Source organism: Sphaeramia orbicularis, chromosome 21 (assembly GCF_902148855.1).
Source record: "Sphaeramia orbicularis chromosome 21, fSphaOr1.1, whole genome shotgun sequence".
Lineage (NCBI taxonomy): Eukaryota > Metazoa > Chordata > Actinopteri > Kurtiformes > Apogonidae > Sphaeramia > Sphaeramia orbicularis.
Genome location: NC_043977.1, coordinates 30,590,732 through 30,614,622, shown reverse-complemented (window position 1 = coordinate 30,614,622; position 23,891 = coordinate 30,590,732). Strand labels below are relative to the sequence as shown.

The 23,891-nt window shown below is 38.7% G+C and overlaps 2 protein-coding genes across 10 annotated transcripts in view; both read right to left on the bottom strand.

The window, feature by feature from the left end:
* lmo7a (LIM domain 7a) overlaps nt 1–18,619 on the bottom strand; it is a 54,056-nt gene extending 35,437 nt beyond the window's left edge. For 2 of the 9 annotated variants that reach the window (XM_030124673.1, XM_030124668.1), the window contains exons 1-4: nt 18,018–18,619; nt 11,238–11,308; nt 9,647–9,716; nt 4,419–4,525 (exon numbers count right to left, since the gene is read on the bottom strand). In XM_030124673.1, coding sequence (XP_029980533.1) covers nt 4,419–4,525; nt 9,647–9,716; nt 11,238–11,308; nt 18,018–18,086 — 317 coding nt within the window. In that variant the 5' untranslated portion in view covers nt 18,087–18,619. The remainder of the gene's footprint in view (nt 1–4,418; nt 4,526–9,646; nt 9,717–11,237; nt 11,309–18,017) is intronic. The other 7 variants (XM_030124664.1, XM_030124669.1, XM_030124667.1 and 4 more) reach the window with 5 other exon arrangements.
* An 810-nt stretch (nt 18,620–19,429) lies between these two features.
* Nucleotides 19,430–23,584, bottom strand: uchl3 (ubiquitin carboxyl-terminal esterase L3 (ubiquitin thiolesterase)). Its single transcript, XM_030125321.1, has 9 exons — nt 23,440–23,584; nt 23,256–23,267; nt 22,553–22,681; nt 22,257–22,410; nt 21,875–21,960; nt 21,058–21,105; nt 20,898–20,973; nt 20,748–20,806; nt 19,430–20,652 (listed from the first exon to the last, which is right to left on the bottom strand). Exons 1-9 carry the CDS (start codon nt 23,479–23,481, stop codon nt 20,569–20,571), a joined length of 690 nt encoding a protein of 229 aa, XP_029981181.1. The 5' UTR covers nt 23,482–23,584; the 3' UTR covers nt 19,430–20,568.
* Between the last annotated feature and the right edge of the window lie 307 nt (nt 23,585–23,891).

Genomic DNA, 23,891 nt, shown 5'->3' with positions numbered 1-23,891 from the left:
GGGTTTAGTTTGGACGTGACTAGGAGTTATACTTTGCACATGGAAATAAGATAAATAAGCCTCAACACTGATAATCAATTAAAGTCTAAGTATGCACTCGTGGCTGAAAGGTCAAGTTTTGTTTTTGCAAAATTTTCTGCCAACATTTAAAAAAAATATTTATTTATATGTGCTTCTGAGGTATATTGAAAAACAATTACATCCATGATGAAAGAATTAATTACAACTAAATCACATTTAAGCAAAGAATCCATTCGTGGCATTCCCAAAACTTTTGACCATGAGTGTACTGGTGTTTAGAAGAAGATATAATTTATATCCACAGTAATAGTTAACTTGTCAAAAATATAACAAGTAATATAATTACAGGGTGGGGAAGCAAAATTTACAATATTTTGAGGCAGGGATTGAAAGACAGTGTATGACCAATTAGTTTATTGAAAGTCATGAGAACTTATTTGCCACAAGAAAATGTACATAATAGAAAATGTTTTTATTCTATGTGTCCTCCTTCTTTCTCAATAACTGCCTTCACACGCTTCCTGAAACTTGCGCAAGTGTTCCTCAAATATTCGGGTGACAACTTCTCCCATTCTTCTTTAATAGTATCTTCCAGACTTTCTCGTAATAGTTTTGCTCATAGTCATTCTCTTCTTTCCATTATAAACAGTCTTTATGGACACGCCAACTATTTTTGAAATCTCCTTTGGTGTGACGAGTGCATTCAGCAAATCACACACTCTTTGACGTTTGCTTTCCTGATTACTCATATGGGCAAAAGTTTCTGAAAAGGTATGGATAATAGTGTTAGGTATGATTATGACATCAATATATGTTTGGTTTCAAAACAATTGACGTAGTGCCTGCTGAGAAAAAACAACTAAATGTTCATTGTAAATTTTGCTTCCCCACCCTGTATTGTACTGTGTGTTTTAAGTATAATTTAACTTAGCACATTTGATAATTTTTGTAACATGTTTTAAAGTTGAAAAGCCCTAAAAACATATATTTAAACCACTGATCACTGTAATATCTGTGTTAAAAGTTGTTAAATATAACGTATGCAGATCACAAACACTGGCTGCAGTTAAGACTGTATTCTATATATAAGCATTTTTTCTAAAAGAATGAATTCAGATGCAATCCTTTTTGTAATCATCAACATTTTTCCAGCAACTGTATTTTAATTCTTTCTTAGTGAGTGTACAGACTGCATATTTTGTAATTTTACTATTGCACATCACTGGTTATTCCCACCAACTGAACAGTACAGGGTATAACGGTATAAAGACTTTGCCGAGCCAAGCTTTGTAATTTCCATTTTCTCGACCAAATACCCTTTTTGTTCATCGGCTCTGTGACAAATGGCATGCAGATCCATAGGGGTCAAGTATAAAGTAATCACCTGACATTTACTACCACTGGGGAAAACCCATCTTGTTCTAGCCTTTTCCTGACCGGCAGCTTGGAGTTGTGGTGCCTGTCCAACCTGGCATCCACACTGCTGAATTTCCATACAGCGGAGAAGGGTCTAACGGCTTAAGTTTAATAGAGCACTCTTCGATGTCATGATTCATCTGCAGCACTCTAATGCCCTCATTTCCTGGGCAGCTGTTCCCAATTGACAGAGTTGGTCTAAACTACTGAGTGAATCACAGCCTCCATTGACGAGTCAGATTCTGGTCAGTGTTAACACCTACTGAGTGTTTGGAGTGTATTTTCACTTGGTTATAGTTCAGTGGCACGTGGATGAAGTGAGGAACCCTCCCATGACTTATCACCGTCAGCATACAGTCTGCTTTTATCAAGCCTATATCTCTGTCACAGCAGTTTGTCGTTTGTCATGATTGTCTTGATACTGAATGCATTTGTGACTGATAAGTGAGCCTTTTTTTATCAGAAAGGTTTTGCAAGACAAAGGAACAGAGCAATATGGACTCCAGATGGCGTTAAGGACAATACTACAACAATTGCAAAGCTCAAAGGTCAGTAGACATCCAATAACCTTTTATGGCTGTTATGGCAACGCAGACAAGTGTGAATTAAACTTGTGCTCAGAGCAGTGGCAATGTCTGCTTCTAATTTTACAAGAAAACTACTATTTGAACAGGTAACGTCTGTACCTTCAAACACATTAAGTGTTTTTCACACAATATAGCAATGAAAAACTACACTACTTATAGTATAGTCAAAAAGGAAGCATTATACTAGTTATATGATTCATATCAAACAAAAAAAAAATACAAGAAAACCTGACAAATTCATAGCTGAAAAATGACACAAAACTAATAGCTGATAAATATAAGGGGTTTAGAATGTAAGAATGCAAAATAACAGTGCTTGTGAAAAGGTACATACAGCACCAGCAGGAAAAGAACTTCAGAGCTGCTGAAACAGGAAACAGGGAAGCTGAGCAAAGCACCTGTCAGACTGGGTTTAAGGGAGTGGAGGTTGGACACACACCAGGGCAAGAGACAGCTGATAGACAACTTTCTCTCTCTCTCTTGTGCTCTCTCATTTGCCTAGGCTCTGATAAGCAGAAGAGAAATAAAGCCATTGGTTGCTTGTCTACAGCCTTGTTTGGGATTATCTCCTCATGTTACTCTCTGTGTGCCATCTCTCTCTGTACATGTTATAAATACTGTAGCTCAGAAACCACATAATTGTGTAGACAAATCCCCTTGCTATTCTGAAAAAACAAAAACAAAACAAAACAAAACATGCTCCCTGCTGAATTAAAAATGAGACTGACCATAATTTCCTCTGTGTAACACATGAATACAAACTAATGTACAAAACAAATACTTCAGTGAGAAATGGATTGTAATGTGAGAAGGATTAAATTGAATTAAAGAAAAAAATAAAGCTGTAATTGTATTTTCCTCTGAATAAACTGAGGTTGTGACAAATCCCATGGACTGTAAGATCAGTTTCAAACTACACACATCAAACAGACAAGTGTGCTCTTATGACAGGATATGACGGAGAAAGCATCAACTACAGAGTCCTCAGTATTAAAAGCCCCACTACCGTGACTCCTGATACCATTCCAATCAATCCTGCTTCTCAAAGTGACCCTCTAGTCCTAAAAATAGGGTTGCGACCCCTCCTCTAACCAAAGCCCTGCACACAGCCAGGCATGGCGGCGTTGAGTTACACTCTAAGCTAATTTGTTCTCACAGGTTGCACATTTACAAGATGTCATGCAAAAGCCTTTCATTTTGGCTGTCACTACGTTAATTTGAGCATGATTTTACAATATTTTGGAATTAAACTGATTTGCTGCCAACGTCATGAGAAAATTGCATCAGGATTGCATTGACTGATAATAACATGAGGTCTATAAAAAACAATAATCTCAATATTTATGACCATGAATCAGCTATGACATGAATCCTGTATCACAGGGTAACGGGCAAAAGAGGGTGTGTCTTGATAATAAGGTGGCAGATTTGTTTAAACAGAGTTCATATGCCAGCAATATACATTTGCGTCTATGCACCTTTGTGATGACGGTGGTTCAACGTCATTATCAGTGATACTGATGAGTCGGGGAATATTCTCGATCATGGGAAAATGCTCCTAAAGTGGATGTGGAAAAATCCTAAAGGAAGACTGAAACTGAGTTGAATTAACACTTAGTGGCATAGAATTGATGGATTGAAGGTTCAGGGGCATCACAGAGAGCACAGAATAAAAAATCTAAGCTTCGTGACATCTCCACGTTAGCAAATACATATTGAGTTCAACAATCTGCAGGTGATTTTGTTGAAGCGCTTTTCTCTGTGCTTACACAGCATGCTGGTGTACAGCAACAGACTTTGTCTCGGTGGATGGACTGTGCTCTGTGGTCCGCCTAACCGTAGTCCTGAAGGCACACCTGTGTAAAACCTGAACAGGTTGTTCAACATACCTCATCTCTACCCTGCACACAATAAACATAACCAAAGGACAAAAACTGAAAAATAAAAAAACACATATTTTTCCTCCTGTTCTCAAACACAGGCTGAATTCCATTTTCTGTCAGGCAGTTGTTATGGGTGTATCCTGCATCTAGAAACCACATGTATTCATGTAATCCCTGTAGGTGTTTCAATTGTTTCGTCATAAACTGACAGTCCTGCACATAAACAGGTGCTTACCAACACAAGAATACAGAGCTACTGAAAATAGCACTGACCTTTCTTTATAGCACTGACATCAGTTTGAAACTTGTCTCACATGAGGAAACATGTGCTCTGAGCAACATATGAAAGTAAGACTTAAAATTACTGTGTATTAAATATAAGCATATGTTGAAGCTAAGGAAAAATGAGTCATGAGTTGGTCTTTGATTATGTAAGAACAGGAGCGCATTAAATGATAACGATGGGTATTAAAATGTTAGTACTAATATCACAGCAAAAATCATAACTTACTTGACTGTGACTCTTGTGGATAAGTCTTGAAGATCTCCCGGGTGAAAGAGCTGAGCTTCCTTAAGTCCGAGCTTGCCACAGGCCCTGAGGAAGACGTTAAGGTTGTCCTGGACAAAGAACAAAGCAGGGATGAGGTTTGTCCACTTACAGACGCAAAGAATAATCACACAAGAATTCTCTGGCAGGGACACAGCCTACAACTCATTGCTTCCAAAGTTCATATCACCAGAGAACACAGACGGATGGGGAGGAGCATGTGTGTAGCAAATAAGAAGTGACCCAGTGCAGAACACACACAAACACACATGCAGGGGGCGGGGGCTGTGTGACAGGAGCTGACAGACATCAGCAAAGCTACCTGTGGGCTGGGTTAGGGTGGGGACAAAGCCAAAACCAGGAAGGATGACATCAGAGCCGCGCACAAGTCCCACCCAACCAGCCATGCGAGGCTAAGCTGACACTAGAGCACATTGCTGCTGCAGTCTCCTGCTTCTCACACCCAGAAACTGTCCCCTCCCCTCCCTGCCAAGCCTTTTACTCGAGAATACCTGTGGAATCTGTGGGGTGGCGGAGTATTTTGGAGACATTTGGTTGCTATGAAACATAAGGTCGGGTGACAGAAACTGACAAATATTTCCCTGAAGCAACTCAAGAGGGAGTGGACAGTTTCTCCTCTTAGACTCCATCAATCAGTTTGTATTGCATAAAGTTTATACTGTATGCGAGCATGTGATTTAAGCACAGGGATAAGAGTAATTCAAGACAGTGAAAACCATTTTTAGTCTATAAATATAGACATGCATTTCAAACAAATCTGACCCACAAAAAGAACCATTCCCTTCCTGGGTTATGACTTTTCCAGTTGTAATCCCACAAGTCTTGTTTGTAAGCCTGAACTTCCCATTGGGACAGTACTGCTTAAGAGGCTTTCATGTAATGACACATGGCTTCAACATGGGCCGCAATAATTAAGGGGTAGCTAGTTCTATATTTGTGTGGCAAACATGCTTATTAGCAAATGGTAGGAGAGAGCTGACCTCTCCATGTAGGCATCCCTCGCTAACAGCTTTGCGTGTCCCCAAACGGCACTTTACCGAGCCCTGGAGGTCACCCAAGGCCCCTGCAGACCCCCCTCCCCTCCCCTCCTTTGTATGAGAGCACAAGAGTCACTGTTTATTCATTACAACACAATAAGGGTTATCTTATCTATGGTTTTGTCATGGTAATAGTCACAGTGGTATAACTTCATGGGTAACGAATAGTAAACTATTTAACCTTTTGACTGCCTTTATCCATGTAACTTTATTCACAAACACATTCTGAAGTGACATTACATTTATGACCCTGTTATTCAATAAGTACGGCATGCACAGTAACAAAAAAGCTTCACATAACGTACTTACTTGACATGTCTTATAACAGTGTGCTGACTGACAGGACAGCAGTAGGATACTATCTGTCAGGTACAGGTAGTCTGTCTGAATGATGTGATTTATATTGGTTATTTTGAAAGTATGCAAGCTGAAAACGACACCTGAGTTTTTAACCACTAGTTTGTATGAGTTTATGTTATCTTGAAGATGAGGTGAATGTATGATCTACTAAAAGCCACAGTTTCATTATAACGTATGAGATATACACAGAAGTGCAAGAATATACGAGAATAATTAAATATAATTTCTGTTGCGAAAGGTTTCCCAATCAAAACAATAACAGGAGATACAGTTTAATGATGTTGCAAAGTGTGTGGCATCATGGGAGGTGTTGTTTTCAATATCAATACCAAATAAATGAGTCAAGCAGACCTGATGTTTATAGATGAGCTCAGGCTTTATTCATGTTATGTTTAATGGCACATGTTCATGCCATTTTAAATAATAAAACAGTCACAAGCAATGTTATGGTGGTAATTAAGATTGAAAGCAAACTGAACAGACCTCAGCAAAATAAGTAATTAGGACAAAAAAAGTAGGAATTTTCACTGTTGACAGTGGAAAAACAAGTCACCTATGTGTTTTTGTTTATGTGTTATGTGTTAATATTTTAATTTTTTCATGTTAGCTGGTGACTAGTGGGTTGCTCATTAGTTAACTCACTTGTTAAGGTGAAATGATATTATGTTTCTGAATGACATGCTTGTCCATACTTTTTTTATTCAAACTTGTTTTGATTGAGTGAATCAGCAAAACTTCAGACACAATGGAAAAAAATTATGGAGTAAGATAATTTTGTAGGTTTGCATTTAAAGGAAGACACCAAACTGATCTTTTGGGTCTTGAGCTGAAAAAGTTTAGAAATCCCTATCCTATTTATTAGTTCATTGGGGTAGGCATACATATGCCACTGGTTGCACATTGTAATATGTTTGATAAATATTGCAATATATAAAAAATAACTTTCTGATATGTTGTAACATGGCATGCAAATAATAAAAATACAGTCATAGAAATACTGATGCATTAATCTCTTAATATTAGGATTCAATTCACCAAATACCAAATGAGGCACACTGATATTTCAACATCGATATTTCAGAAATGCTATTACGGGAATATTACTAATTGTACCTTTAACATCACATAGGTATGGACGTCATTTAGCCTTAAAGAGCCTTACAAAATATTAACCCTCCCTTCTGTCTGTCCCACAACACGCAGAGATAATCATGTTAAAGGAATGTTACGTTGGCTTGTGCCTGCACATAATCCTGCTAAATATGCTGTACCCATCCAACAGCTTCTAATCCTGTCATGCGGACTTGAAGACCCCAGTTTAAGCATTTCACACCGAGTAACAGAAAGATTCAACTCACAAGGTGTCTGACGTGGTACAACAGGGCCTTCACTCCAAACGGTCACTATGTGGCCATGCCATTTCTTTCACTGTATTCTAGTACATGATGACTCTACTCTACAATTACCCTCAAGTGACCCTGGACTGTGTCTCAAACACCAACTTAAGTTATGGTTAAAATATCAGGCTACACATTTCAAAATCCTGTGACAATAAACCAAGAGGAGATGGAATACTTGAAATGGTGCCTGTCCTGAAAGAAGCCCAATAAAACACCCTCCTGTCCAAAAAGTTAGTTCCAGTCATAACATGTACCCATACAACAACAAAACATAGATTTATACGAGTAAAGACACCCTCAGGGCCAGTGAAAATGTTTATCTCCTCCCACTGCTACCTCAACTCACCAAGGAGTTGGTGTATGCGGGAACATCCAGCACAATGTCAATTACAGTGTATTTACAGCGGGCAGAGGCCGATGGAGTCATCTTTATGTTTAACCCTCTGGCTTCAGCTCAGAGGGCCTCAAATTGGGGCTGCTGCTAATATAGCTGGCTTTTCCACTGCACAACTGCAGTTCATTTGCCCGACACCGTTAAAAGCAGAACCAGGTCTGAACTGGGGTGCTATGATAACCCAAACCCACAGCACACAGAGTGCTCATCAACAGGCAGAGAGGCATGCTGACATGGGAAACATTCCCGTGGACGCAAGTGAAACCGAAGAGCAGGCCCAGGTCTGGAGCCAATGTTGCTAAATATTCCACAAAACCAGAGATTTCCGTTTTTCTCTTTCCCTCCCTGGGCTTTTTAGTCAGCCAGAGCTGGAGCCTGGTATCGATTTTGAGCGCTGAAATCTTAGCAAAACACTTTTGTCCATAATGACTGGACATTTTCATTTCTGAGTACTAATGAGGCGAGTTTGCAAAGACCTATTCACTCAGGAATAATTCATAAGTCAGATCTACATCACAAACACTAGTCCCAACAGGTTACTCTTTATGTAATGTATATTTTTCCACATACCTTGAAAGCAGACAAGAACAAAATCATTCTTCCGAAAAACACAGATTGGCGATGACAAAACATCATATACTGTATGTCCAGTTACCTCTAAGTTTAATTGACAGTTCAAATCAATACAACCCAAGAAAAATTACATTTCAAATCCCACCCTTTGGAGAATAGACAAGAAACTATTTATAGAGAAAAGAGATAAAGGACCCAACAATCTTAATGACCCTACTTGATTACTCTGGGAGAAAGATTATCCTCACAGTGGAGAGAGTGTGAGTAATGTTTGTTTGGAGTGTTCTCCACTTTTCTCCATGTGGTTGGCAGTAACTGATAGCCGCAAGCCAACCAGGAGCTTTCACATTTGCTGGAGAATTTATGGAGGTTTCAGGTTTTGTGGAAATAACACACAAGTGCTACTGATCGAGGAGATATTTTACCTCATTACCTCAGCAGGTGCCCAGCCAGTTATATTAGCACCAGTCCAAAACAAACAACCAGGCAATGTGATTTATATCAAAACACAGACAGAATGCACAGTGTTTAGTGCAACAAATACCATGTTTACTGTTTGCATGTATCCTGAATGCCAGGCTGTTTCTTCTACCGCCAATATATCATTGTCCTGCCAAACATGTTGAGTGTTACTGAGCCCACCGTCAAACACTCAGACTCCCTGGTTTAGGGTTGGGGTTCTCTATAATTCCTCTAGGCAGCTGGACTCAATTACTCCCACAAGAGAGAGCTTTGTGAGGGATGGGTTTAAGGTAGGGTTTTCAACCCTCTACTTCCAGTGGACTTGTATGTAGACACTCCCAAAACATTTATTTCAGCTGAGCCACTGTGGACCCAATGGCCTTGTTTAAATTTTAGAAAACTACCCAGCCTCAAACGATATATTCTAAAGAACTGTCTCTCCAAAATCAGCACCTTTTTGGACTTTCCATCACCAGATGAAGAAAGAAATCCATCACAGTAGAACAAAGTCTTTCTCTCTTACATAATTTTGATATAACACAGCCTAAAGCGTGACAGACATCATATTTAGGGTGCACTCAAATGCGGCGAGTGACCTTTCAAGCAGCTCCATGCTCACAGAACCTATTAGTGTGGATGGATATAAGCAGTGACAAGTCGCTGAGGCAAACACCTCTCTCTTATTGGCAACCATGCCTCAGACCTGTCACCAGTCAGCTCGACTATTACACAACGCACAGCTCCCTCTCATGTCTCAACACATACTCTTCAACACATTTTAACCAAATATGACCAAGGGAGAAAAAAAATACTTATAAAAATAAGTAATGAACTGCTAAGACCATGTCTCTCATCTATAAAAATCATGCAAGATTTTTTTTTATATAAATGGACATCAAAATTCCTACATCTTGTATTCACATTGAGTAAAAATAGAACACTTACCAGTCCAGCGATAGGTGTAGGCAGCCTGTTAACTCTCTTGATAATACCAGGTTTAATCTTGTTGATCAGACTGTAAGAAAGAAGAACGTAAGTGAAAGCTCCTAGTCATTGGCTAGACTGGCCTAACCAGCAAGGAACCAACAAAAAAGAGCTGCAAAGTCTCAGTGTTGTGTGTTTATGACTTTGTTTAATGGTGGCCACCTGGCTTCAGTTTAGTAAATGGCCAGTTCTGCACCACGATGTAAACACACAGGGCCCTCTGCCTCTAACACATACGCTTTGAAAGAAACCTAAACAAACCTTGAATCAGCCAATATCAGTTCAAGCACATCAATGAGTTTTGATTGATGAATGAAAGGGATTTTTGCATCTGAAATGCACTCTGCATGGTGACACTGTTTATGATACTGAAACGAATTAAACAATACAGTAACAGAGAATCAGCTAAAATTTTTTTGTTTTGTCTGCGCTGAGTGGATAAATTGTGTGTGATAGGACGAGGGGAGTTATTTAAAAGGCTGACAATAGATGTGGAGAAAAACTACAAACAGCATTTAGGATCCAGTCAGTCATTCAGCACTGAAACAATAGAAAGCTGTTATGACTTTATCAAATAACACACGCTGTAAGATAAGTAAGGATATAATCATGTGTGCAACCCACACTAAACATTCCTTTTAGCAGCGCTAACAACAAAACAATGGGAATGGAAGCTGGGTGTCTAGGTGAAAGCGATTTAATCTTGGTCTTGGTCTTCCTCTTTCTCACACTGACAAAACATGGACAGTTCTCTGAATGGAAATGTCTGTGTTTTTCCCTGAGAGTGAATGGTGAAGTCAGGATCAAATCAGCAGATTATGGGGCTCCTTCTTTGAACCGCTGCCAGAAGAGGTTTGGAAGATTCTGCATGGGCTGCTGGTAATTACAGCTTCCTGCTGATTCGTGCAAATCACCTCACTGTGTCCATCCTCTGGTGCTGCCCACATAAACATGTATAAATGGACATGATGGTAACCTCATTACACACATGTCCCTGATCTATGAAAAACCACAATTCCACAACTCTTAGAGGAGCTATTGGTACATAAATGCAAAAGCTAATTCAGCATAGATAAATGTGTCCCTCTAATTCATCAAACTCTTGATGCACCCAGGCTAATGAGAAAGCAGGGTGCCCTCGCTCTGCGATGTGGTTTGCGCTGGATAATTTCCATTCACTAGACAGCTTCTCACAGCTCTCATTAACATAAAGATGGCACTCTGCCCCATCCACAAATCTGCAACATCTGTCAGACAGGCAATGCAACTGCTCTTGAAATAGATCACACTTCATATTCTCAAACAAGATCACAGAGGGCAGATCTGTCACTGTATACATTAAAAGAGCTACAAGAAACAGTCTCTATTGCACTGTATTGAATCACTGGCTCACTTTATGTAGCTGACAAACAAACAAACTGTGACCCTGCAGGAGGTCTGCCTGGGAAATATCAGTAACACTTACGGTGGAGTGCAGACCTGGAGGAGAGGACAGGACTTCCATATGAATGAGTGGCTTAAGAGAGGTGCCTGGGAAAAGCAGAGTACTTACTCACACAACAGCACGCCATTCTCCAGCGCTGATCGGAAGTCACTACTCCCAAATTTTTTCTTGGTTACTGCCTGGAAAAAGGAATAAAAAACACTGAGCAAAATTGCGAGAGGGGCTGGGTGAGGAGAGAGGGCGGGTGTATGTGTGCATGGGGTGGGGAGGTTGGAAAAGAAAGGTAGGATGTTGAGAACAGTGGGAGAGGAAGTCAGAGGTATTTCCTCCTGAGGTCCTACAGTATCTCTGGGACAGAGTTGAACACAGTCCTTCAGGTATTCCTTGAGAGCTCCAGTGATGTTTGGTTCTTTTGTTTTTAATGCTAAAAGCTTCTGTTAAACGGTTGAGCTGTGCTAAAATTGTGCAGGAGCCAGGCAGCTCAAGCCACAAGGCGATGAGAGCATCTGGAGCACTGGAGGAACACAGGGCTGTGTTATAGGCTCATGCCATTCCCATGATCTCAAACCACCACTCCAGAAACACCAAGACCCATTATGCAGGCAAATGTACACTGCATGCATGACGCATAGGCTGGTACACTGCACATATACTGTACAGTGTAAGTACACAAACTAAATCTTTGAATTAAATAACAGATTTTACTAAATGCCAAAATAACAGTATTTTCTCTAATGATGTGCACGGCCATCTCTGTATATACACCTACTGCACTGCTTGTGTGTCTTGAAAGAATTATCCTGTTTTTCATTTATTTTTAAGGTTTCCTTTATTGGACAGAAGGTGTCATGTACTGCTCAGATAGTAAAGTCCCTTAAAGCAAGTTTGGGATTTATAACACTGCACTAAATAATTGACATGACCACATTACTACGATATTTTTTCTCATAATGAGCTCCATGACAGTTAGTGCAGGAGAAGGTGTATTAGTATAAAGTGATATTTACACAGACAGTACAGGATTATTAGAAATATGAAACTCATTATGCGTTGTCAGTAATCACTCATATCATGTTTGAGTTTAGATATGTACCTAGTATCATTATTTTATACTTTCAAGGTAGATAAACATGCAAAAACTGTAGTTATACAGGTAGGACAGCTGGCATGTACAAAAGCACACCCAGTTCAGGCACACACAAAGCAAAACAAGTTGAACGGGTAACACCAACCATATTGGTCAGACGTGCATTGTTCCAAACCTTTTGTCCCTTTACCTTCAAGGGAAAAGGACAAAAGTGGGGACAATTTCGAGCATAGCTCAGTAAAGGCTATGATTAGATGGATTAAACGGCTGATTAAAAGACACATGTACTATGATGACTTACTCTGAAGACACACGTAGTATTTTGAGATTAAAATACCCGACATTCCAGGTGAATTAGACAGTGGTAGAACAGCGGAAGAAGATGAGAGTTTTGACACATCTGTGGTTTATGTGCACGATATGCAATCAAGTTATTGTGAGGAAATACTTGTATTGTTTGCAAAACATACCAAACCCTTGGCATACTCCTCTTTTAGTGACAAAAATACAACCATAACCAGACAGTCAAAACACAAAACAGGAATAAAAGCAGACATGCAAATTTGCAGACACACATACATGTACACACAAAGCACAGCAGATGATCTTTACAGTACAGCGTATAATCAGTCAGGCGCTGCAGTTGGCATATGAAATCCTGACCCCTACTGTTCTATGTAAGTGGGGGCAGCACCATGCATGTAAACACACTACAAAGGTGAAGAGAAAAAAAGCACCGAAAAACATTTAATTTCCTTTTGTAGATATGCTTACTCAGAGTCCTTGTTGATATTTTTCAAAGCTACATATTTTCTTTTCAAAGTTGTGTCACCCAAACAGAATGAATGTGCTAATTAAGATATTATCTTCTAAGCAAAGTGTGGAGGGTGGAACCAGCTCTGAGCCGGCTGTAAGAGAATACTTTTTTCTCTGTATCGTCATGATTAGAGGTATTAACTCCCTTTAGATCCAGCCCACTGTGCCCTCTCTCTGCCGTTGAACCCGTCATGTGGAATAATAACTCTAATCTGCAACAACACACTGCTACTCTGATTTAACGGGCCGATTTAAGGCAGAAGCAGAGATTTCAAAAACAGCTTGCCTTCCTGCAAACCCACCCTCGCTCCCCTCAAGAATGTGCTGTTGAACTTGTTAAGGAAGTGAGCTTCATAATAACTTTACCCCATGTGCCCATCAAAAGGTAAAAAAAGGGTCCTTGGAGTTCATTAAAGAGTTCTGATATATGGATACAATACGTTCCATATTATTATAACTATTGCAGTGAACCAAGAATGGAGTCTTGCTAAAATGTGAATCATAAAAGGAATCATAGTCTCTCTGGGTCCGTGACCACAGCTATTGTTTATTCATGTAGGCTACTGAGGCAAATCAGTATTCAAGGTTTGTGCGGATGCAGCTCCCCCCCACTAATTGTTCCCAAAATTCTTTGTTCCTTCTTCACAGGGGTAAGGGTCATCAGAGTGCAACCGGGACATAATCCAAATATTTGGGGGATCTGGTTCATAATATACCACTGTGAAAACCACTAGTATCAACAATATCAACATATCAGAATAATAGAAGTGCATCAACTACAAGTACCATTCAGCTGTAAGTACAAATGAAGGGCTTCTTGTGTTTAGATGTACTCATGTGAATACATCTGAATGTATGTGTCCTCCATTCTAATTGCTCTGTATGAAATCAGTAGAGAAAAAAAAAACAAAAAACAACAGAATGGCGCTTCAGTGAGGTGACTAATGATCAGTGCAGCTCCTTGTGTGCACAATACCACAGCGGCACAGGTCACGGAAGGCAATTCATATGAATGCTGGCTGCAGGACTGCTGTAGATAATGAATGAAGAATGGACAGAAGAAAATACCATAGTACGAGTAGTGATATTATGAATGTAAGACACTAATTTCCATATGTTTGATCTACATTTTTAGGACTTATTCCAATGAATGATAGCATAAAACAACAAAGTATCATAGCTCAGAGATTTTTGTTCCATTTAAATTTCCTGATACTGGCCTCTGAGACCCTCACCACCCCAATAAAACTGAGGTGTTTGTTTGATCTGAAGTATAGGAATGAAAATATAAATATGATTACAACAAAATGACAGAAACAACTGACAAAACATCAACAATTCCTCAGTATTATGTTACCTCAGAGTGGCCGCTTTGTTCCAAAGTATGCAAGGAAGATCCTTATCAACAAACCACACACAAATACAGCAGAATAAAATCACAACTGAAACTTTACTAATCCACTTTAAAGCCGATGCTGTTACACGATCTTCAACCAGATCTACCGCTGTAATGAAGTGCTGCCTAAAACCTGTTTGAAGAGGTATTTTAAGTATTTTGGGTGGCGAGTGGAGACTCTGGGAAACCTTGTTCATTACAAGCTAAACATGATGTGACTAAGTATAAGTGGTGTGATGTTTGAAAGCTGTCTTATAGGGATCTTTTGATATGTTCTTTTTCAGGGACAATATAAATATTGATTATTAATAATCACGGTTATAATATAATTAGAATTTGCAGATGATTAACTATAAAAATAAATAAATAAATATAAATTGAGGATTCAGAAGGACACAATAGCAACACAAAACTTTGTAGAGATGTTTTAAAGAGCTTAAAACATTAAAACAAAAACTGAACAGAACTGAAAATTGGCAAACAACTATGCAAATTAAGCTGATTTCCATCCATTACTGTTATTCTAATACTGAGAGCTCATCATCATCATTATGGTTGTAAACTTTGGCAGTAACATGCAGTATTTCCTTCAATAATATACCCACATGCACAGTTGATTGAGGAGCTGATATTAAAAAGTATTTTGGCAAAAACCTGAAGCTGGCTGACAGCTTTTGACTTTCTGATCTGGATCATATCATGTCATCTCTGAGCCCCCATTTGTCATTTCTATCTACTGCTCTTCAGGGCATTTTCCTGCTTTGTCTATCTAATATTGCATTTATGTCTGTTTCTGATTATCTTATTTATTCTCTTATCACTATTACCTCAGCAAACATATTCATATTTTATCAATACACCAAATTTTTCACCTTTCCCACGCATAAATACATTATTTTTTATGTATATCTCGTAATAATTAAAGTTTTATTTCCTCATGTTTTTGTATTTTTACAGGGGATTTTTATGCATACATTAAAAACAGGAATAAAAAATCATTTGGATGAAAACCTGTGATGACCACAGGCAGAAACATGGCTGCATCAGAGCCCAAGTAGCACATTTTGACAATTAATTAATTTATTTGATTACATATGAGACTTAGAAAAATACCAATAATCACAAAAATCAAATATCAGATCTGATCATCAGCCAGGCCAATAATTAGTCAACGCCTAACTTTCAACTCCACCGGTGACATGTCAATATATCAGTGAGAACCTCTGATCCATTCATGGTCTCAGAGTACAATATACATATTCTTCTGACCTATGAGGTGCATAAAAACTGCCACTTGTTTCTGATTGTTATAACAAACAGACTTAAAGCCTCTCTATTCAATGGACAAGGACCTCTATTATTCTGTTTGGCCCTGTGGTTGTAGGACGCAGCGTCCTGTGCTGACATCCAGCCAGCTCCAAGGGGGCTATGCTCAAAGCCATGGTAGCTAATGCAGGAATGTGTCCATGTGACAGGCTCCAGACCATTTAGTCTAGTTTTTAACAACACCACCAACCTCGCCATGCACACATGCCTATGTTTAAAGTGCTATAAAGCCAAGCAGCTTGTTAATCATTCAGTGGCACAGACCAATAGCCACAGAACTTTCTCTTTGATGCAGAAGTGTTAGCCCCATGCCAGAAGTTGGTCTTTGATTACCATTGTACTTCTACTGTTCATATAATAACTCCCTTGTCTTAAAACCTTAACCTATACAACTTGTTCAGCTTCCTGCACACCCACCCTAATCTTCCTGCCCCTGTCTGAGGTCATGCCCACAACACAGTCCACAAGCTAAGCCACTACAATGGGCCAGTGTATGGGTGTGTGAGACACACTGATGTCACATCCAAAGCATTCAGATTCACCCCTCATGAAATTAGAACAATATTTGTTTAGTTACAACCGTTCACCAGCCCCATAGTGCCCTGCTGGGAGGAGAATGTGTGAGATGAAGAAACATAATTTTAACCGCTTGTAAAAAAAAAAAAAAAAGAAAGAGAGAAGAGAAGAGAAGAGAAGAGAAGAGAAGAGAAGAGAAGAGAAGAGAAGAGAAGAGAAGAGAAGAAAGAATAAGAGTCTGGCTTGAGGCTAAAAGGAAATGTCAGATAATTTGACTATAAAAAATGAAAAGGTGTTATTACAAGTAGAGGAAAGACAGGTTAATAACTATTGTGCATTCCCATAATGCTGTGAATAGACCACTGCTGAAACCACTAGTTTTTAAAGTGTTCTGTGTAAAACTGTCATAAAATCTTTCTCATTATGTAAACATTCCAATGTATTTATTATTTTTGGCCAAGTAAAATAATAACTATTCCATTCAACATGTGGGTGAAGAGTTAATGTTACTGCATGTGTCATAAACTGAGTGAAACCCTAACTTAGTTTAGGAATCTGGGCTGATCCGTGCTTACACTAGATGTGTGCAAAAAAACCAATCCTTTAAATAATTTTTTCTTAAATGCTGCAAAACGTTCTAAATGTCTGCTTTCAACCGAAGCTTCAAAGCCTCCGAAACATCAAAAAAAATGATGAGCAGGTCTAGGCAAGATGGGAGACAGAAGACAAATACTAATGATGGATGGGTCACAGCTATGTACCTGTATTCTGAGAAGACACGGGGAAGACAGACAGATCATCTAATGCTATGAGAAGTTTGAGGGCAAGTCTCTTCTAGAGTCTGAAAGAATACATTGATTCTATGTTACTGGTTACCTGAGACCTGGGGTCAGGGGTGACACATGCCTCCTTGCATCCGTAGGTCAGGGTTTTTCACTGGAGGGCATGCAGCTGATGCAGATGATCAACTTTCAGCCATAAACTTAAGATATCTACTGTTACAAAAGTATTGAAAAGCAAAACTTAAGTCTTAACACCTGATGTTAACTTGCTACCAAACTCCAGTAGAAGTATTCAGAAACAGTGTACTATGATCACACCGAAAAAGTCACTATTGTTTTAGTATTCTACATGACATTTTGGATTAATTTTGCCTCTTCATTAATGTGTATGTGAACGATTAAGGCTGAGCTCATTTTTACTACTTCATATCTACAACAATGCATCATATTTTATAGGATCATTGTGTGTTTGTGAAGTTAGTCCTGTGAGAACTCTGTGTCTCTAAAGAGTCAACTTTCCATGAACTCAGAAAAACAGCCTTAGGTTCAGGTTTGACGATACTTTTTCCATAAAATCAAATTGTGGTTTCGAAGACTTTATTGTGATTGAATAGCTGAATTTTCTGAAAAGGATATTTAATCCTTGAGTTCATCACAAACATTTAGAATCAACAAAGTTTGTGGTATATGATTAAACCAGCAGGAGGGAGAGGAAAAAGTGTTAAAGCTGTCAAACAACTATAAGGAGTAAAAAAAACAAAAACTATCAGAGATGTAGTGGAGTTGAAGTTAAAATTGGTCGAAAAAACAAATCTATTTGGTGCTTAACTACAGCCCTGGATTAAAAGTACAGTTACATTTCACTCTTTCAAGCTGGTGATCACAGTTTCTTATCTGATCTTACACTGACTGCTAACAAAAGGTGTTTTATTTATTTATTTATTTATTTTTGTGTTTGGACTCACCTCAATCCATCTCTGCGCCTCCAAGTAGGCTTCGTCGCAGCTGACGGTGGACTGCTCACGCCACTCCATCACAAAAACTTATTATCCAAGCGCCAGTCCAGTGACAGAAATGTGGGCCAGTTCACACAAGCAGACACAGTGAACGCACTTAAAACGGGTCAAACCGACAAGACTACAGGTGAACACTCCTTATTCATGAAATCTGCCTCCTATTGTTCATTTGCACCAGCTCATCAATAGGAAAAAAAAAATGCAAGGTGTAACAGTAATGCTTTCTCTTGCATCACCTCTTACCTGCGGTTTCATCCGACACGCCTGTGTTTTGGTGTCTTTCTGTGTAATCTCTGTCCGTCTGGATACTCCACCTACACGGCGATCACACGACTCCTCAAAGTGGGCTCACCTCCTCGGATCGTGGAGGAAAAAAAACTGTGGAAAAGAGGGATACTCCTTCCATGAAGTTTGAGGATTTAAAAGGAGGTTGTGGCAAAAAAGAAAAAAAAAAAAAAAAGGGGGTTCCCAATGTGGGGTCCGGGGACCATCCACGGGTCTCTGAAAGGCTTCCAGGTGAATGCAGGAGTGTTGTGTTCCCTGTTACACCCACGGTTATTATGATCCTAGTTTTTACCTGCTTCCTATGGAATAAAAGTGCCCTTCTACATCCAATCAAAAACAAAATCAATGAAAAAAAAATGTTTCTGCTTTAAATCCTGCAGGAGAATTTATCTTTAGTTTACAATCCGTGGTGGACAACAAAACTCTGTGAAAAACTTGGAGTTTCCAGGCAACATTACTTTTAGGTGTCATTTTACTTATTGTTCTCTCCTGCAGCGCCATCCAGTGGTTTTAGCTTTGCATTGTAGGATGTGAAAAATATTCAGTGCAAAAATTAACTCTTTGAAGGTCTGACCCATGTAAATTCTACATTTTACCTGAAACCTATTTGATTTTTATTTTATCTGTCAGTATTTGTGGATCAACAACCACAAAGGTTAGATCTTAAATCTATTTTGTTTAAATATCAATGTTTCTTTATAACAACAACCCAGATGGATTGTATAATTATTTATCATCAAGTTACAGCGTAATTAAGATGTTTTTTTTTTTTTTATTTTGATTGCAAAAGTAGATGCTAATCCATCTTTGTAATTTTTCCAACTTGAATTAAAAAGTCAATGCTGTTCTCAGAGAAGGGTCATATCAAGAACAGTGGCTTTAATGTATTCCCATTAAAGCCACTTTCACACCTAACCACGATACGCTTTTCTCTGACATATTCTGCAAACATTGTCTCTGCCATTGCCGACATTCTATACCAGTATGTCAGACTGTTTGCACTCAGTACATTCAGTTATAAACATACAACCCTTCCATATAATGGTTAAGTCAAAGAGAAACTCCACAAGAAAATGTTTTAATAAATGCGCCTTTTATTTGACAGAATTCCTATTTGTTACAAAAAATGTAGGCACCCTCCATAATGATGTTCAATCCGACTTTCATTTTGCCACTTAGTCTCACTTACAGGAGACACTTGATGAGCATTTTATATTACCATTGCCCCATACAAGTGGATTAGTCCTATTTGTTTTCAAAGCTATAATTGAAATTAAAGCCCAGCGAAACATGTGCCATGTTTACTACATATACACTGCCTGGCCAAAAAAATATGTAAGAGTCTTCTATTGGACAAGTACTGCAGTGGTTAAAAGATATTTAACTCCAACTGGTGCAGTGAGCAGCCTCTGATTTCTTAAAGAACTATGAAGTTTGCTAGAGGGAATAAAGATTGAAGTTTATAGATGTCAACACCAGGATTCATCAGGCTCAAACTGTAAGAGAGCACAGATGACATTTTCATACATGGATTGTCCACGTGAACCCCATTGAGAATCTCTGGGAAGTGCTGAGGAAAACTTTTTGCAGTGATCCGACGTTCCCATCATCAAGATCTTGGCATAAAATTAGTGCAACCCCAGACAAAACCAAATGTGACAATTATTGTGACAATGCAAAAGCACTGTGTGGCATAAAAAAAAAAATACCATGGCCATTAGATCCTCTAATCAAAGCTAAAGGTGACCCAACAAAATGCTGTTTTTTCATTTTATTTTTTTTGGCCAGGCAGTATATATCCCAAACTGAACATGTCACACACAAGACATTAACTTTTCCATCTTAATTAACTGTCAAACATGCCATGTAAACAGATTTAGTGCATTGTCATGGTAAAACACCTGATGTTGGTATTTCAGTTAGTGGGATGTATCAGCAGCGATTAAATGGAAAAGTTTAAACTCAGCATGTACATCTTGTATTTGCAGAAGAGCAGTCCAATTCCCTTGGATTTCATCCAATTCACAACAAGTTATGGTTATCAAAAGTGGTACATTGCTTTAAAATTATATCCCTGACATCGTATTATTATTCCTCAAATCATTTGCTAAACTATTTTGAAAAAAGAAAAGATTTTCCAATAAAGTCAGCACTTGAGAATGTTTGGCAGTTATGTTTTTGTTGCTTGCTCTTGTTGTAAGGTGTCATCCCAGTTTCAGTCTTTGGAGAGGGCAATGATGGTGAAACAAACCTCTTCTGGATCTCGAGCCATGAAGACTTTACAAACCTCTACAGCATCCTATGTAGCAACACAAAATGAGAACAATAAAATACAATTCAGGTTAAACATGTCGTCATGACAACATGTACGTCTGCCATGTTGTGATGTCTTACCTCCAGGAAAGTATCCTCTGAAGTTTTTCCATGACCAATAGGAAAAGGCTTCCGGCCATCTGGGTAAATAAGATACAGTTCAGACATGTTTCATTTATGTTTATTCATGTGTGAATTGCACAAATTGTGGAAATGTAGTAGTTAACTTACCCAGTTCAAACAACTGTCCTCCAACATTCACAAAAGCTATAAAATGCAGATTCACTTTCTCATCTATGCTTGGAGCCTATGGCAGACAGATATATTGAGTTAGTTTTACAGATGGCTTTAGAAGTTCAGGCAATACAATAGGTCTAAAGTCAGTACAAACCTCAGTCTGTCCTTCCTGAGCACTGGATTCATGTGTGACACGTATACTCTGAAAAAGAAAGCATTGAATTGGGGTGTAAACTCTGTTCCCTTGTTGGTTTCTCGTATTACATGTTTTTACCATTCTTTCAAAAAAAGACAATGGTTTAAAAAGAAAAGAAAACAAAACAAAAAAAACACAGATCGCAAACCCTCACCCCCTTAGAACATATCCATCACACTGAATAATTCCACTATAGTATGTTGTAGGTTATAAATCAATTCCTTCACCCTTGAAATTGAGACCCAGGGTCTGGATTCATGTTTCAGTCGTCAGTTCTTTCAAAGTTACTTGGGTTGTATGCAATTTCAGTCTCAATACTGTCAGTTCTATTATAAGACCCATCAAACATGGCGGATTTAGAAATGAAACTATGTTCTCAGTTCTCAATCATGTTACGGATGACCAAGAAACTGATCATGTTCATAGATGATGTCATGCAAGCTGTGTGCATGTGTGTGTGTGTCCACTCCCCCCTCGGAGCAATAGTTTCTTGAGACCATTAGAATGAACAAATGAAAAGTTGCTCCATCTTCTAATTCTAGATTCTGGGTGTGGATCCAAATCTGGACTGTTACGCCATCTTCAGTTTGGAATGTATTAAGGTAGAGACCTACCCTATGTAAAATTTGAGTTGAAATGTACTTTAGATTCAGAATTTCAAGCACAGCTAGACAAGTCAGTTGGCAATACCCACTGTTGGACAAAGGCAACAAAGCCAGTCTGACAGTTTCATCACAACATTCTTGAACAAGATGTACGCTTTAGTTTTCACTACCTCATCTTTTTCCAGGAAGGCGGCCCTCTCCTCTGGGGTCATTTTAGTGGTTTGTTGAAGAAACTTCTTGAGAGAAGAATCAGGCTCTGAGTAGAAAAAAACAACACGCATTGTAATTGACAGAAAATAGAGCTAGCAGTGCTGAAAGCAAAAGTGCTTGACATCTAACTTTGATCTGTCAGTATTGTGATACGTTGCAAGCTTACATATTATTTAGCATTTATTTAAAAAGTGTACATTTTTTTGTAGCCAAACATAATTAAAAGCTGGTTAAGTTGCAAATTCAACTTTCTGATTTATCCTCCTACCCCCCCCATCTTCCAAGCACCTAACATTGCAAGGATAGGTGTTTTCTCCATTAGAAAATTCATCTGTTGCTCACCAAATTCCAAGTGTTGCAGGTTGTTTGCCACTGCATGTATTAATCCTATTGTTCCACATGCGTTCCCAATGGTTTGCTTAATAAAGTAGACATCAGAAGAGGCCTGTTGTTGATCTCTCAGCCTTTCTTCCTCTTCTTGCTTGAAAGCCTCATACTGCACAAAAGAAGGAACGCAGAGGCAAATGAGACAAGAGAAAACATTTACTTAATTCAGAATTTTAATTTGGAGACTTCACTTATCATTCACAGATGAACAATTTATATATTGTACACAAGGTATGCTGTAGAATAAGTACCTTCTCTGTCACTGGGAAGAGGAGCAACACTGCACACACTGGTCTTGGCACCATGCTGAGAAGCTCTGGATCCAATCCATAAACATCTCCAAATTGCCAGGTTGGCTTCATTCCCAGAGAACTGAGAAACTATGCAAAACCTGAGTGTCAGTGTGTATGCCTATAGAGTTTCCAACTAAATAATATCTGGCACACAATGTTAGCCCAAAGCATGTTACAGTGCACATAATACATCCTACTGTGATGTAAGTGCGCCCCAGAATTCTCAAATTGTTTTGATAATGCATGACAGTATTTGATAGTACATTTGGTGTAATTCAGTGGAAAAACAACTAAAGATGAAACCTGCATCAATCAGCTATGGCATTATAGTCACTGGCAGGTGAAGTGGTTCCAGTGGTTACAATGGAACGGTCAGTGGTCACTCAGGGATGTTTATGAAATAAGAGGGGGAAAAAAACCCTAATGCTCGTATACTTAAGAGCACAAGGAAAGCAATAAATTGAGCTCATTATTCTGTTAAATCCGGCACTGCCTTTTTCTTTTTATGGTATTTATCAGATGTACATTCCTTTATAACTTAAATCCATAAACCATGGTTTAACAGTTAGCATAGCTGCTGGTAGGCCATGTCCCTGTGTTAAGTCGCTTCGTCGAAAATGAAACTGTCATGTTTAACATGACTCAAAAAGAAAATACTCACCTTTGACATTACCTGAAATGGAAAAAAGGAGAAAAGAAGTGTTAATTAAAAAGTTTATTTACCCCAGCAGTCACACCGGCTTCAGCTTTTGTTCTCAGTTAGCTACCTGTTAGCCAGCCCTCATATGCTGATGAATGAATGATTTTGCTAAAACGATATAGTTTGGAGAAAAAACATTACATACTTCTGGATTTGACTCCAAAGGCAACCACCGTGGAGAGTCCATTTGCAGCAGTTTAAGTATATTTTCTCAATAACCGTGAGCTGAAACTGTTCTTTGCAAATCGGTTTGACAGCTGGGAATGCTTCCGTGTGGGGAAAGCGCACCGCCCTATAAAGGGGTGTCTGATTATTGTAAACCATAAGTTCATTTCTTAAAACAATTTAAAATCAAATTTCACTAGATACAATGTACTTGTTTACCAAAATGTATAACTTTTTTAGTATATAAAGCACAACATGAAGCGTATGTCCCCAAAATGAAGAAACAATTGTACGTTTTTCCACCCCTGTAGTGGCTCAGTGGACTATTCCAGGGTCATCATAGGCGTGTGAGACACACTACTCCTGATGTTTAGGCTATTCATTTCTGATCACACTCTGTATTTCAATGCAAAATAATAACGTATCCTCTAC

Coding starts and splice junctions, on each gene's coding strand:
- uchl3 (XM_030125321.1), bottom strand. CDS start 23,481: ATGGACTCTCCACGGTGGTTGCCTTTGGAGTCAAATCCAGAA. Junction 21,961..22,256: donor CCTGCAACACTTGGAATTTG/GTGAGCAACAGA, acceptor TTTTCTACTCAG/AGCCTGATTCTTCTCTCAAG. Junction 20,807..20,897: donor AGGACAGTTGTTTGAACTGG/GTAAGTTAACTA, acceptor TTATTTACCCAG/ATGGCCGGAAGCCTTTTCCT.